This window comes from Taudactylus pleione, unplaced genomic scaffold (assembly GCF_031769625.1).
Source record: "Taudactylus pleione unplaced genomic scaffold, aTauple2 ptg000290l, whole genome shotgun sequence".
Lineage (NCBI taxonomy): Eukaryota > Metazoa > Chordata > Amphibia > Anura > Myobatrachidae > Taudactylus > Taudactylus pleione.
In genome coordinates this window covers 5777384-5792736 of record NW_028284692.1, presented here as the reverse complement: position 1 = coordinate 5792736, position 15353 = coordinate 5777384, and the positions used below count along the sequence as shown (strand labels likewise).

Genomic DNA, 15353 nt, shown 5'->3' with positions numbered 1-15353 from the left:
CGATTATAGTTCATCATTATAACTCAGAAACTGAAAGATTATTTGAACGATTGAACGATAACGACGTGATATCGTTAAATCGTTCAAAAACTCGTTATGTGTGTATGCACCTTTAAAGTTAGCTGAAGGCAGAAATTCACTGACACTTTTGCCCACTGTAGTACCAATGATACTGGTTTTTATTACCTAACAAGTAATTCAGGAGTATGAAGAAAACTAATTTCTAACACAAAATACATAACCTTTTACTTTTATGTACAAAGTATTTAATTTAATTTTTTTTCTAGTTTTTTTTTAAATAACTTCTAAATGCAATCTGTAACATTTTCCCTCATATTTATTTGTATCCATGAAGGTTGTGAATTGATGAAGTCTCCATTTGCAACGTGCTATCCGCAGCCCTTGTGTAACACAACAGGGGGATGTCCAAGTGAGAAACAGTGGTGTCCACTTACTGAAACCTGCCTAAATCTTGACAATCCCTGTAGTTCTTATACCTCCAAGAGCTACCCATACCCTCCTCGATACATAGGTACCCCACCATTGTACTCACCAGTCACTGACATACTGCTGCATTTCTCTCCTAGCAACAAGAGGCGAAACATTCAAGTAAGCATATATTACTGTGTTACTGCAAAATATCTTTTTAACAAATAAAAGTGTAATTCTGTGAAATACGGGGACCAAACTGACAATGTTTTTATTTTCCAATTATGATTGCTGGTAGTTTAAATGGTAGGCAGTTATGAGACCGGCGGACTCATGCCCGCCGGTCTCAATACGGACAGCATAATCCCGGCAAGGGATCTAACATAGGCGTTGAAATGCGATGCCTATGTTAATCCCAACGCCATTAAATAGTGTGCCTTATGACAATACCTTTTCAAGGAAGGTCCCCTTTAAAACCTATGCAGAGCCTGGGAAATTGTGAAAAGCACTAAGGCATCTTTTTATGAAGGGGAGATAAGGCCTTTCTATGGTAAAAATGGGTACTTTTGCTGGAGTTAGGACCTAGGACTTCATTCAGAGGCAGTCGTTAGTTGCAAGCGGTCGCTCTGAATCAGGGCGGCCGCTTGCATCCTGAACGGCTGCCTCCTTGTCGATCATTAAGCTTAAGACCGACCAGGTTGATGGTCGCGATGGTGATCACCATCGCGACCATCGGGGCTTACGAACAAAACCCTAAGGTTGGGTCTGGGCACTCGTAAGCCCCAGGGAGATTTCTGCTCTGATGGAGCAGGAAGCTCCTCACTGACATCACTGATGATGTCAGTGCAGCCACCCACAAAACGGTAGGCGTTCGTAAAGGAACGCATCCGTTTTGTAAACCACCCCCCTGGCCCGCCTACCAAACGGGGGCAGCTGTCGATCAACATTGACAGCCGCCCCTTTGGTAACGAGTTCCGGAGCGTGCGCAGGCCAAACCATCGAGTCGGTTACGAGTGCATCGGCACTCGCGAACGACTCTGAATGAGGTCCTTATACCTATCTGCTAAAGAGTTAAAGCTGGGTACAGCTAGCAAACGATTTATCACTAAGTACATTAGCTCGTGTGTATAGCCGATAAGTCTGAGCAGCGTTGTACGATATGGTATAGTGTGTATGCCCGATCCATCGTTCCTGGCTGTCGTTCATTGAATCGTCTTATCTGCTGTGCTGCACATCAGATAGGATGATTCAATGAACGACTTGGTGTAGTTACATGCAGCATGTAACGATACAGAATACCCTCATATGGAAGAACAGGGTGTACTGCGAGCAGGATTTATCGTTACATCGCTCACCACATCGCTGGGTTATACCATCGTAAGGTGTTTACCCAGCTTAAGAGTTATATAGAAAATATTATACAATACAAAAATACAGAGCTATTTACATGTGGACAACATAGCACTATAAGTCGGGTTTTGTATACTTGTGTCCCAACAAGCACATTTGTATTAGAGCTGATTCTGAGTTGGGAGCAAAACAAAAAACAAAAAAACAAGTAACTTTGCACCTGGAACAAACCATCTTACAATACAAGAGGTGCAAATATATTTATATTTTTTGCATGCTGGTAAATACTGTCTGCTTTGGTATGTACATAGGGCCTGATTCAGAGATGGGAATAGAGTAAAGATGCGTACACACATGGGCCGATTTTCTCCCTGTACGAAAATCGGCCTGTGTGTCCCCGGCAGGAGTGTGCTCAGTGTTTGTTAACAACACTGAGCATAACACTGAGGGAATTCAATAACGATTTCGTTCAGTGCCGGGCTCCCTCCCTCATCCCCAAACATGTCCAACCTGACAATATCGTTGGGTTGGACAGGAAGTTCGGACGATAAACGAAAACTACAAACTACAAACGGGAGCGCACATTTGTAGTTTTCGTTCATCGTTTTACCTCAGAAACTGAACGTTTTTTTGAATGATTTGTTGTTAACGACGTCGTTAATGACAAATCGTTCAAAAAATCGTCCCGTGTGTACGCACCATAAGATCGAGCAAGTAACTGTGCACCTGGACAAACCATGTTGCAATGCAAGGGGTGCAAAATGCAAATACATGTTTTTTTGCATGTAAGGTAAATACCGGCTTCTTTTCTATGTAACCCACAAATGCTGGACACCTTTATTTTTACACTGCATTTGGATTTCAGTTTGGACACACCCGGCCCAAATCTTTACTCTCTCTGTACATGTTACATCTGTCCCACCTGCAGTGCAGCATGGTTTTACCACGGTGCACAGTTATACCTCTTTTATCCCAAAAACCTAGGTCCGACCAGGGTTTTCAGAGATGGTTCCGACCCAGGTCAGACATCATTTATACAGCACCATCGATCTGGGTTATTCCCAGGTCAGCCCCGTTCACACTGAACCTGGGTATGCCCTGCTAAACTTGTGAGGTTATGAAAGTGGGAGGTGACTGCTCTACAGCCACCAATCAGCTCATTTTAGGCATGACCCATGTAGGATAACCTGGGTTGCAAGGTTTACACTGCACCATTACCCAGGTCCATCCTGGGGCCGACCCTGGTATCTACCTGGGTTGGATTGCCGGGTCACTTGACCCGGGTTATTTATCAGGGACCCTTTTACACTGAGCTGCAACCCAGGTAGACCCAGCAAAAACCCAGGTTTTTGCTCTGGTGTAAAAGGGGTATAACTTGCTATATCTTACTCTATTCCCAACTCTGAATCAGGCCCATAGCCCACAAAAACAGGGCAGATTTTTTTCACACTGCAATTTAGGTTTGAGTTTGGACACACTCCTCACAAATCTAAATCTCTCTGCACATTTAAAATTTATCCCGCCTGCAGTGCATCATGGTTTTAATAAGGTACAAAGCTACTTGTTTCCTAGGGCCTGATTCAGAGCCGGACCCAATTAGCACTCGTTCGTCCAGAAAATAGGGGTGGCTATTCAAATCAACCGTTCGCTCTTTGCGGTCTGTTCACGCCTCTAGGTCTGAACGAGCGAACCAAACTTGCGGTCGTTTTTTTAAAAAGTACGCCCCCTGGCCGCTCGCATCCTACGGCATGTCCGCTATTTATTAGATTAATCGAGTACATCGACCAGGGTATGAACTGCTCGCTATTCTTGGGGTTGGTTTTTCCTACCACAATTTTGCGAGCAGTTCTGACTATAAAATAACCCGGTGACGTGGTCAATGACGCTGCTGTTTTAATTATGCACACCCATAAACCGCCCGTTTTGACCTTTAAGCACGCCTGCGTTCGGATCTCCACTCCCCGTTTTCAAGCACCTTTCCCCGTTACCACCCACATACGCCTCTTTCTGTCACTCAAATTATCAGGCATTCGCTATTTTACGAGCACATGAATTTCGACCGCACCGACTGGTTCGCGCATGGTATAACGATCCGTACGCATGCGCAGTTGGGCAAACATCGCTCGGAGCGAACGAGCGGCCGCTTACGAGCGGCTCTGAATCAGGCCCCTTGTTTTGCTATTCTTCTAACTCAAAATCAGCCTCATTGTGTCTTATGGTTTGTAATGGCAATGTACATGGAAATGTATTGAAAATGGAATTGTTTACGAATTAAATGTTCTCTAAAAAACTAATGATCGAAGCATTGTGTCTGTTTAGCTCAATTGTCATATTATACCCCTTTTCCACCTAAATTCCGGGTCTGACCCGGAGTTGACCCGGAATTTTGCCGACTCGGGATATTCCCGAGTCAGCGCCGCTCACACCGCAGTCGGGTCTGCATAGACCCGGCTTTTGTGGAGTGAAAGTGGTCGCTTGGAGATGACGTCATCTCCAAGCGCCACTGAAGATGGACCAGTCGGCCGGCTAGCAGCGCACTCCAGGTCATCGTGACCCGGAGTGCGCTGTTCCCACAGCAGGGTTTCATGGGCTACGCCCATGTTAAACCCTGCTAGTTACCTGGGTTGGATTGCCGGGTCACTCGACCCGGCGATCCAACTCTCTCCCCTTTTACACCAGGGAGCTGCCCGGGTTAACCCTTCAAAAACCCTGGTTTTAGCTCCGGTGTAAAAGGGGTATAAGTGTACAAGCAGCACAGTAGTGTTGTTCAAATGGGTCACTGTGGCATTTTGTCACCTCAGCAAGACGGGAAATGTGAGCCATGCATTGGTTTCAAAATACATCATTTTGTAGTTTCGGTATTCACAATGATAATGTTATAAGCAACACATATGGTCAAATTAAAAATCGATCATCTTAATGACAAATTCACATATATTTACAGGCCAACTGTTTCATTGTTAATAACAAATCAAAGGTGGAACGGTCATGGTTGTTATCTCATTCACTGGACACAGATACTTAATAAAATATATTGGTGCCGCTTTCATGGATCAGTTATAGAAAAAAACGTTCAGAATTAATTTGATCACACACAGGGGTGCATCTAGGGATCCGAGCGCCCCTGGCAAGGTAAAGGACTGGCGCCCCCCTCCGCCCATAATTTAAGGAAGTGCCCCCCAGTAGTAGCCCCCCATGCAGTGTCCCCAGTAGTAGTCCCCTCTATGCAGTGCCCCCAAGAGTAGTCCACCCTATGCAGTGGCCCCAGTAGTAGTCCCCCTTATGCTTTGCCCCCAGTAGTAGTCCCCCTATACAGTGCCCCCAGTAGTCCACCCTATGCAGTGCCCCCAGTAGTAGTCCTCCTAAACAGTGCCCCCAGTAGCGGCCATCACCCCCCATAACGTGACCCCAGTAGTGGCCCCCACAATACAGTGCCCCCAGTAGCAACCACCCCCCATAACATGCCCCCAGAATAAAGTGCCCCCAGTAGCGTCCATCTCCCCCCCATAACGTGCCCCCAGTAGCGGCCACCCCTATACAGTGCCCCCTAGTAGCCACACTCTCCCACTGTGCTGTGCCAGATAAAAAAAAAAAAATGCAACTTACCTGATCCCCGCTCCTGACAACAATCGCCACTGTCCACTCCTCCGGGCCCGCTCTCGCTCCTGACGTCTCTCCCATGAACCGATGCGGGTCCCTCCGTGGAAGCAGCAGCTGATGAGAGTCTGTCTGACTCTCATTGGCTGGCGGCTGTGTGTTTGTAAATTGTGTAGGGCAGACCACTCTCACTGCGGAACACTTAGGGCCCGGGGGACTAGCGGAGTAGTCCACCCATTAGCTGCTGGTGGCACTGCCGGACGGCGCCCCCCCTTTGGCTGGCGCCCCTGGCGAGTGCCATCCTGGCCAATGGGTAGATACGCCCCTGATCACACATGCAGTTACTGCAAAATAATCTCCACAATAACAAAATTAAATTGCTCATTATTGGCAATTACCATACTATTTTCTTTATTTTTACAATTGTGAAAGTAATTAGAGGTGACATGCATGGATACATGAAAAGCATAGAAATTGATCACTGTGGGGTCTATTCAGCATGATCTAATTGACGTAAAAAATGCGGGAACACTAGTTTCCGCATTATTTAAGCTTTTGCCCTATTCAGCAATGTGTACATATGGAGAAGATAACGTAATTATCTTCTCCATATTTTCCTAATTTGCAGAGTTCCGCACTGTAGGGATCAGCCATTCATCTCTACAGTGCTTTAATGCTTTTTGCTATTCAGCAAAGCAAAAAGCGTTAAATCACTCCTAAAATATTTCCTTTATATAACGCCATTTCAGAATGGCGTTATATGAAGAAAATACTTAAATATCCCGAAAACTGCAGGGACAGAGGGAAATTTTCCCATAAGTCCCTACAGCATCTTGTAACTCCGCTCAGTCTCCGTCCCTGCTTCCCAGTGACCGCCAGTAGGTAAGTCCACCTAGAGCCTTTTAAACCTTATATAGAAATGTTGAATATAAAAGCACATAAATATACATGTATACAGGCTAGTACAGTGTTGGCTAACCTTGACACTCCAGCTGTTATTGGACTACATAACCCAGCATGCACTGCTACAGTTTTGCTATTAGGGCATGCTAAAACTGTGGCAGGGCATGCTGGGATATATAGTTCCACAACAGCTGGAGTGTCAAGGTTAGCCAACACTGGGCTAGTATAAAGCCTGTATACACATGTCAATCAATTTCGGCAGGCTGGAGATGTACTTACCCGTCGGCAGTCACCGCAAGCAGGGACGGAGACTGTTCCCAAGTGCATGACTGAGCATGCGCAGAGGAACAAACAGAAGGGATTGCTTTTAGAATCCCGAAAGCAATACCTTCTGTGACATCGCAGGCACAGCGTGTTACCGCAACCACTGTCCCTGCTCAAAATATTACTGAATAGCAGCCATATTTTATCATAATTGATAAAAACTTGTGACGATGTTGCCCGATACTATTCTGGGCAACATCGTCACCCTTGCTGAATAGACTTCTATGAGTTTAATGCTTTTACAGTATATACAGTTTGTATTTGTGCTAAGCAATACAAAAGAAGGAAACATCAGTACTCTCAATCCCAATTCTGTCTCATAAGCTACTAGAAGGTAATTCTCACACTGGTGCTTCTTAGATTAATTATAAGACTATGACATCCATCTTAGAGAAAATATACCTGGGAAGTAGTAAAATACAACATTTATTCTTGTTCATGTTTTGTAGCAGCAAACATTATGCATATATTTTAGATTCATACGTGACTTAAAATATGATGATCAGGATTATAAAAGAATTTTATACAACTTTTCCATCAGGTAGATTCTGTTTTAATTACGTTTATGGGGATGTATCACCTTGTGGTGCCCTCTAGAGGAAGAAAGAGTCAAAGACTGTGGCTATTAGAACTGATTAGAATTGGTCCATATGCTTTCTATGAAAAAAAGCTATTCTATTCTCAACAATTTTTTTAACAGCTTAAGGGGCCTATGTATCAAGCCATTTTTTACATGAAATTATTTATTGTTCCTATGTACTAATAGCACAATGCAGGGGATTTCACAGAAATCTCCGGCAAAGTGCTAATAAGCACTTCAGAATGTAGTCCCCATTATTATCAATGGGGACTACGATCTGACCCCATGTACTAAACTCCAAAAAATTTAACTTTTCGGTAGCAGGGGCATATCTATAATGGGTGCAGGGTGTGCCGTGCACAAGGGCCCAGGGGGGCCCGCACCGCACACCCAGCACCCATACTTTGTCACACTTACCTCTCCGAAGTCTCGCGTCGGGTCTCCCAGCACTGTTCAAACACCGGAGAATGGCCGCTGCTGATATTTATCCAGCGTTTTGCGCAATGTGCTGTGAGAAGATAGCCGGGAAAATGGCCATTTCCCCGGCGATCTGCGCATGCGCAGTAGACCCTGGGCACACTCTAGTGCCCAGTCTATTGGCCGCGTCAGTCGGCTGCCGGACACCGGAGTGAGAGGAGGGAGCCCGTAACAGGGGATGCACTCGGGCCTCCTCCTCTCTAAAGACACCCCTGACTGGTAGTTTACACCATCTTCAGATGGTCAGCTTCCTTTGTGGATAAATGCCAGGGATATAACTGGCGGGGACAGCAGTTACCGCAACCGCTGTCCCCGCGAGTTCACTGTGGTACACAGCCGGGATATTTTTATTAGTTAGGTACATAATAATTGTGGCTGTAACGAGATTATTAGTACATAGACCCCTTAATCTTAAATTGTTTGATCTTTATCTGGATAATAGTACTGAATTATTTTTTACAGATTTATCTGTGAAACAGCTGTAGTCACTGTAGGCACTGTCCTAATGACCCCCGTCAGACATAGCTTCCCATCTCCATAATGCACGGTTATGTCTAGAACAAGGTGCTTTACAGGACCTCTGATGTCACAACCACGTGACCTGTGACAAAAGGGGGAGGGGCAAGATTCAGAACGGGGGCCAAAAGCTTGCTCACCACTCTTCGGGCATGGTGGCTCACTTTGCTTGCCACAGGTTTATGATCCCCTATGCCCACATGGATCGTAACACTGGTAGCTGCCCGGCCCTGCTGTAGCGGTCACTTAGTTGTGACGTCAGAGGTCCTTTCTTCAACTTGGATTTAACAACAACCATATTTGCACACTACAGTTTGCTGAAGTTAATGTAGAGTGATTCCAGGGCAGTTATAATATTTAACAGCAATTATATCCTGGCTGGGACTGCAATTTATGTTGATAACAAATGAGGACATGAATATTAGTCTATCTATATACATTTTCAGGCAATGATTGCGGTCTCTTCACCATGGTATCAGAAGTTTAACTTTAAAATGAAAACAAAACAAAACATATTTTAATAAAGGCTACATTAAAGATTAGAAGATATATTTTAAAAGTTCCTTAAGATCTATATATATATATATATATATATATATATATATATATATATATGTGTGTGTGTTTGTGTGCGCTACATGTATTTATGTTTAAATAAATCCAGTACATTCACTGGAATGTACCACACTATTACCACAAATGGAACTATCTGCTATGTCAGAACATTATATGCTACATCAGTGTTGGCTACCCTTGACACTCCAGCTGTTGTGGAACTATATATCCCAGCATGCCCTGCCACAGTTTTAGCATGCCCTAATAGCAAAACTGTAGCAGTGCATGCTGGGTTATGTAGTTCCATAACAGCTGGAGTGTCAAGGTTAGCCAACACTGTGCTACATGATACAACTTTATGATTATGAAGTAATGCTCACTTTCTCTTACAGGTCCTCTTGTCACACCTGTCTCACTCTGTGCACCCCGATGATGTCCTTTCTGTACAACACACAGGTGACAGGGGATCTTTCCTGCACTGCGCCTCCAGCTCTGATTCAGCTTGGCGGCAAAGTTATATCAGGCTGGTGCACCGAGGATGGCTAAAAGAGTCTCTTCTCATAGATTCTGCCAGCTGGGTTGATGATGTGGTGTGTGACCTTCGTATGATTTATGGGTCAGAGTTACGCAGCCTTGTGGTATCCCCATTGTTATGGGGCTTTCATGGAGTTGGAACATACACAGTCAGTGCTGTCTTGAGCAATGCAATTAGCTCAACTGTAGCTAAATGTGCGGTGACTGTTTTGAGTCCTATCACTGATTTTCAGATTATTTACCCTATACCTTGCAATGACTCTTTGCATATTGTTACTCAAGATCCAAGTCTGGTGGTTATCAGTGCTCTGAGTGCAACTCCTGTTCATGTTCACTGGTCAACAACAATGCAAAGTGGAGAGTCCATGATGCAGCAGGAATGTCCTTTGGCTGTAGCATCTTTATTGCCTGTTTGCCACACCCATCCCTTGGATTTGATGTTTGCTTGGATGCAGTTGTACATAGACAGTCCTCAGAGTATCACACTTAGCATCATTCTGACCAATGATATCAGTGTCAAAAATGTCACAATGCAAATCCAGTCACATGATTCTATTCAGGGGCTTCGTATTATTTCTCATGGACCTAATAACTTTCAGTTAAACGAGACACGGGTGAGTAACTGTGCCTTCTGCTGCTATCTGTTTCTTTCCATCTACAGCTTCAGGCTTATTAGTGTCTTCTTAAATGTACAAATGACGAAGCTATTTGCATGGCCTCACTTTTCATACTTCAATGCATGTTCATTCCTATGGAATAATGTATCATTCTATACACGACTTATTGCCTGGCAATTTGTTCTCTCAGATTTTCACAGCTGAACTTTCACATGGCTCATCGGTTACACTCACATGGACTATGGATAACAATGAAGGGTTTTCATATAAGGGTCCAAGCTATGTAGTGACATTCAGAACTCCAGGTGTGTTTCAGCTGAAGGTAAGCCTTGCTTTGCTTCTTGCTTCTGTGTTTAAGGACCTGTACTAATCCCAAAGTTCACTTCCAAGTCCTGTTTTACTTTGCGTCTTGAAATCAATGCTATTACCACCATACGTATTGGAATTACAGATCTGAGACCAAAACTGTCACAATGTCAGATTTCGGACTGTCACATTGCCTTTCCAAAATGTGTATCGGGTTGCTAAAGCACGTTACCTGTGTCACTTGAGTATGCAGAGGTTCAAAACAACAGTTACTCTTCACCTAACTGCAACAGGTGTGGGAGCACTGCTGTTATATATGGAGTGAAGTAGTATAAGTATATTGATAGCACTATCTACAGCATATTCACAGTGTGTAGGGAATATATATAGCATGGATTGTGCAGGGATCCATAACAGAGTAGGGAAAATATAATTGCCAACTCCTAGACTTTGATAATACATGTGCTACACCAATATCATGTTGACATACACCTGCTAAACATAACATAATTTATATACTAGCACTGACATGGTCTAAATATCAGGCACATTATTGGCTGGATGTAGAATTGCAACAACTGTGCTTTTCTTACCATCCTAACAGCCCAGCAAGGAACAAGTTATGTTTTTCTGTGTAGATCTAGAGTACATAAAACTCTGAATGTGGCACTACATGAGCTGGATCACACGTCTTGTCTCTCCAGGTCCTCCCTCATCTTTTGTGTTTGTTTTCTCAGGCACTTGCTCAGAACCCAATCAGTTCTCAGGAGGTGGATATGCTTATTAATGTACATGCCGGGATCTTCCAACCACAGAATGCTGAACTTATTGTTTTCTCCACTGTTGTGCTGGTCTCTGAGGCCCAGGAAATGTGTTTCCAGATTCAGTTGGAAAGGTCATCGAGAGTGAACATAAGGTGCTGGTTTCATAATTGAACATCATTGTTTTCCCCCAGCTTTTATTTTTCACTGTTAATAATTTAATTATTTATGCTTTATATATTTTTCTCTCCCTCAGGGTACAGCTGAGGCTTAGGGCAAAACCCTCCTTTTAGTGCACTGTGCCTTGATTTGCGTAATTGTGCCTATATTTGTGCTGAAGCACATAATTTTGCCGAGCAAGATTGCAGTAGTTGCAGAAATCAAAGCAGAAGTTTGCACAAGCTTGTGGGAGAAGTTGGGTCTGTGTGTTTAGTCGGCGACTATTTTTTTAAGACGTCCGATGGAAGAATTCAATTGTTGCTCCGTCTGAGCGCGATAGCTACCGGCGCTGACATTTCTGCTCACACCCTCAGGCAGGTGCGAGCAAAAATGTGCGAGAAACCCGTGGTTAGGGCGCCTTAACCAGGACTTTAGGTGGGTTTAGCCGTTTTACAGGCATGAAGAGGCTGATCATTAATGCGTGCCCACTACAATTGAATTGCAAAACTAGGCGCTCATTAATTATCGCCGTCCACGCAACAATTGCGTCATCCCTTGTACAAGGGCATTTATTACAATCAGGGGTGCATCTAGGGATCCGAGCGCCCCTGGCAAGGTAAAGGACTGGCGCCCCCCTCCGCCCATAATTTCAGGAAGTGCCCCCCAGTAGTAGCCCCCCATGCAGTGTCCCCAGTAGTAGTCCCCTCTATGCAGTGCCCCCAAGAGTAGTCCACCCTATGCAGTGCCCCCAGTAGTAGTCCCCCTTATGCATTGCCCCCAGTAGTAGTCCCCCTATACAGTGCCCCCAGTAGTCCACCCTATGCAGTGCCCCCAGTAGTAGTCCTCCTAAACAGTGCCCCCAGTAGCGGCCATCACCCCCCGACGTCTCTCCCATGAACCACTGCGGGTCCCTCCGTGGAAGCAGCAGCTGATGAGAGTCTGTCTGACTCTCATTGGCTGGCTGCTGTAACAAACAGACAGCCACCGCTGGTGGCTGTGTGTTTGTAAATTGTGTAGGGCAGACCACTCTCACTGCGGAACACTTAGGGCCTGGGGGACTAGCGGAGTAGTCCACCCATTAGCTGCTGGTGGCACTGCCGGACGGCGCCCCCCCCTTTGGCTGGCGCCCCTGGCGAGTGCCATCCTGGCCAATGGGTAGATACGCCCCTGATTACAATGTACAGAGCACCTAGTTGTGCAGGGCAATGCAAAACTAAGATTTCAGTTTTCTGAGCGAGTTTACTGAAGTTAGATAAAAATGTGAAGTGTGCAGTTTAATTGATGTTCCTTGCTGTGGGCAGGTGCCTATGGTCCTGTCCACTCAACAAAGTGTAAATACTTGGACCAATTCTGATACAACAGAGGTCAGGTCTTGCTCTATACTATAAATGGGACACATCGGGCACCTTCCAGTTGCACTACAAGTTTGAAGAGATATCTCTGACAATTGAGAGTAGGAATGCGCCTTGATTTGTGCAAGGTTGATTATCTAAGTGCACAAGTGCAAAACGCTGTGTGTGTTGTAATTGATTATGTCATACCCAAAATTTTCCACTAAATCAGGCTTAGTAATTGTATTTTTAGGGGATTATTACCTTCATAGAAAAGAGATGCTGTCATAGAAAATAAAGATCTCTAATATTAATATTATTGTACATTTTAATACAAAGGAAAACATAGTCTATTATAAAGGTAATCTCTGCTGCCATTAAAAATGTAAATATTTAAACAATAACTTTTCATGGTATAAATTACCCCAGAAATTCGCCACTCACTAGACCATCTCCTTGTTTAGGAATCATTGCACTTACCCAGTGACTTTGATGTGGCGGCGTTTCATTGTTAATTGCAACAGAATACAGGATGGTGGGGTCCACTACAAAATTCCTGACTTAAACCCAGCAAATATCTGTTTTGTTTGTTAAAACCAAATGACCTTGTTGATGTTGTAGGTTAAGCATGCACATTTTCTGCAAACATCCCAATATACAAATGAATATTTAATTCCCATATAAAACATATGTGGACTAATAATTTATAGGTAATTATGTACAAGATAGATAATACCACTTACTGTTTTAAAGGTCTACACTAGTACAGGGGGGTAGCGAGGGTGGTTCCAGTGGAGCATGAGCTCCGGTTGCCAAAATGGACAGAGGGCGCTATCCAGGGTTCCGGAATTCATGGGGCACTGCACAGTATGACCGCCACCTTTTAGTTTTATCTTGGTTTGTTTGCTCTATATCCTAAATAAGTTACAGATCTGAGATCGTTTCTACATTTCATGCTCCCTCAAGCTGCCCAGATTGCCTCCCCTCCAGACCTCCCACCTCTGTGACCATCTTCTGTCACCTCCTCTTTCCTGTCAGATTGATTACATTTACTTCTCACCTCTTTAATTCCCTCCCTTTTCTACCATGTGATCGGCTCTTTGCCCCTGTCCACTCCTTTCTTATTGGCATCTGTCACCACCCCTCTCTGATCGGCACTTTCCTCTCCCCTGTCCTCTTTGATCCCCTCCCTCCTCTCTTCATTCATTCATTGTGCTTCAATGGATATAATAGTTACACATCTGAGGTAAAATCCAAAACTTCAATTTTAAGGTATGAGTCACTGCTTTGCTATTTAAAGTAATGAGATGTTCCCAGGCATGACCACACAGTGGTATTTGAAAGGTCGGTAGTAGACAGAACATGACATGGTTAGTAGTACTCACATTAATATAGGTACAATGTATATTTGCTAAGTAGGAGCACAGCTGAGAAGGGAGCTTCCCATAGGTGTCCCCACTCCAGTGAAAGCTGCTTGAGATCCATAATTGCAGTAATAGCTGTGCACCCTGTGGAATCTCACTCTAGCACATGTACTCTGTCAATTTAAGTTAAATGATCAGAATATATAATACAATCTCCTCTATTAACTAATAACAATGGCCCTCATTCAGAGCCGCACGCAAGCGGGCGCACGTACGTTAGGCGTACGTACAAAAATATTTAAATTCAATGGCTCGCTCGTATTTTCGTTCGCATCTAAAACTCCTCCCTAAACTCTGACGACCCCTCCTCTAACTAACGAGCGTACGAAATAGCGAGCGTACATCCCCGAAATGGCTTGAAAGGAACGCACGCACAAGTATAAACAGGAAGTGGCCTTGTCAGATGTCGATTACCTGCTCCTTTATTCTGCCTACCTCCATCAATCGTATCATGCCAATCAATGTATCAATTAGCTTAATTGTTTGTTTTTTTTCAACACAATGCAAGAAACTTTACTCTTGTCTGTGTTTGTGTTTACCCGCAGAATACGTACGGATGAAACATTCGCTTTTATTGTTTAAAAAACATGTGAACCACAATTAAACAATTGTACTATTGCTGTGTATCCCCGCATATTTCCCTGGGTTCATTTCTTTATTTAAATTTGCTTACGCATGTCACTGCATCAAGCCTATCCTAACTCTCCAGAGATTTCTGGCCCTGTCGAACACATGACTCATACACTAACCAATAAAATTGCTCCTGTTAATTTCCAAAATACATTAGCCAATCAGAAAATTTTTACACACTTTATCAAAAATGATTTTTAACAAAAACACCATTGCCATCATGAGAGCCTCCGCATTCACCAGGCGTGAGCTGCTGGTGCTTACGGAGGTCATGGATCGCCGGATCACCATCCAGCCAGAACCCATGACCAACCGGCAGAAGCGCTCCGCGTATGCGGAGGTACGGTCCCGCCTGCGGTCCTTCGGATCACGCCGCAACATCGGGCAGCTGGAGCGCAGGTGGTCCGACCTGCAACGGCGAACGCCCCGCTTGCTGGCATGCTTTCGCATGCAGATCCTGGCAAGTAAGTGTTATGTATTGTGGTTTTAATGTTTGTGTTTGTGGGGCAAACTGCGTGTGCATGTTTTCCTGTCTGTTCTATTTATTATTTGTACTCATATCTGCGTGTGCATGTTTTCCTGTCTGTTCTATTTATTATTTGTACTCATATCTGCGTGTGCATGTTTTCCTGTCTGTTCTATTTATTATTTGTACTCATATCTGCGTGTGCATGTTTTCCTGTCTGTTCTATTTATTATTTGTACTCATATCTGCGTGTGCATGTTTTCCTGTCTGTTCTATTTATTATTTGTACTCATATCTGCGTGTGCATGTTTTCCTGTCTGTTCTATTTATTATTTGTACTCATATCTGCGTGTGCATGTTTTCCTGTCTGTTCTATTTATTATTTGTACTCATA

The 15353-nt window shown here is 44.1% G+C and overlaps 1 protein-coding gene across 1 annotated transcript in view; it reads left to right on the top strand.

Moving 5' to 3' along the window:
- LOC148511851 (polycystin-1-like) overlaps positions 1–15353 on the top strand; it is a 157779-nt gene that overhangs the window by 23558 nt on the left and 118868 nt on the right. The window contains exons 9-12 of the mRNA XM_088482602.1: positions 356–609; positions 9124–9879; positions 10073–10204; positions 10926–11104. Coding sequence (XP_088338728.1) covers positions 356–609; positions 9124–9879; positions 10073–10204; positions 10926–11104 — 1321 coding nt within the window. The remainder of the gene's footprint in view (positions 1–355; positions 610–9123; positions 9880–10072; positions 10205–10925; positions 11105–15353) is intronic.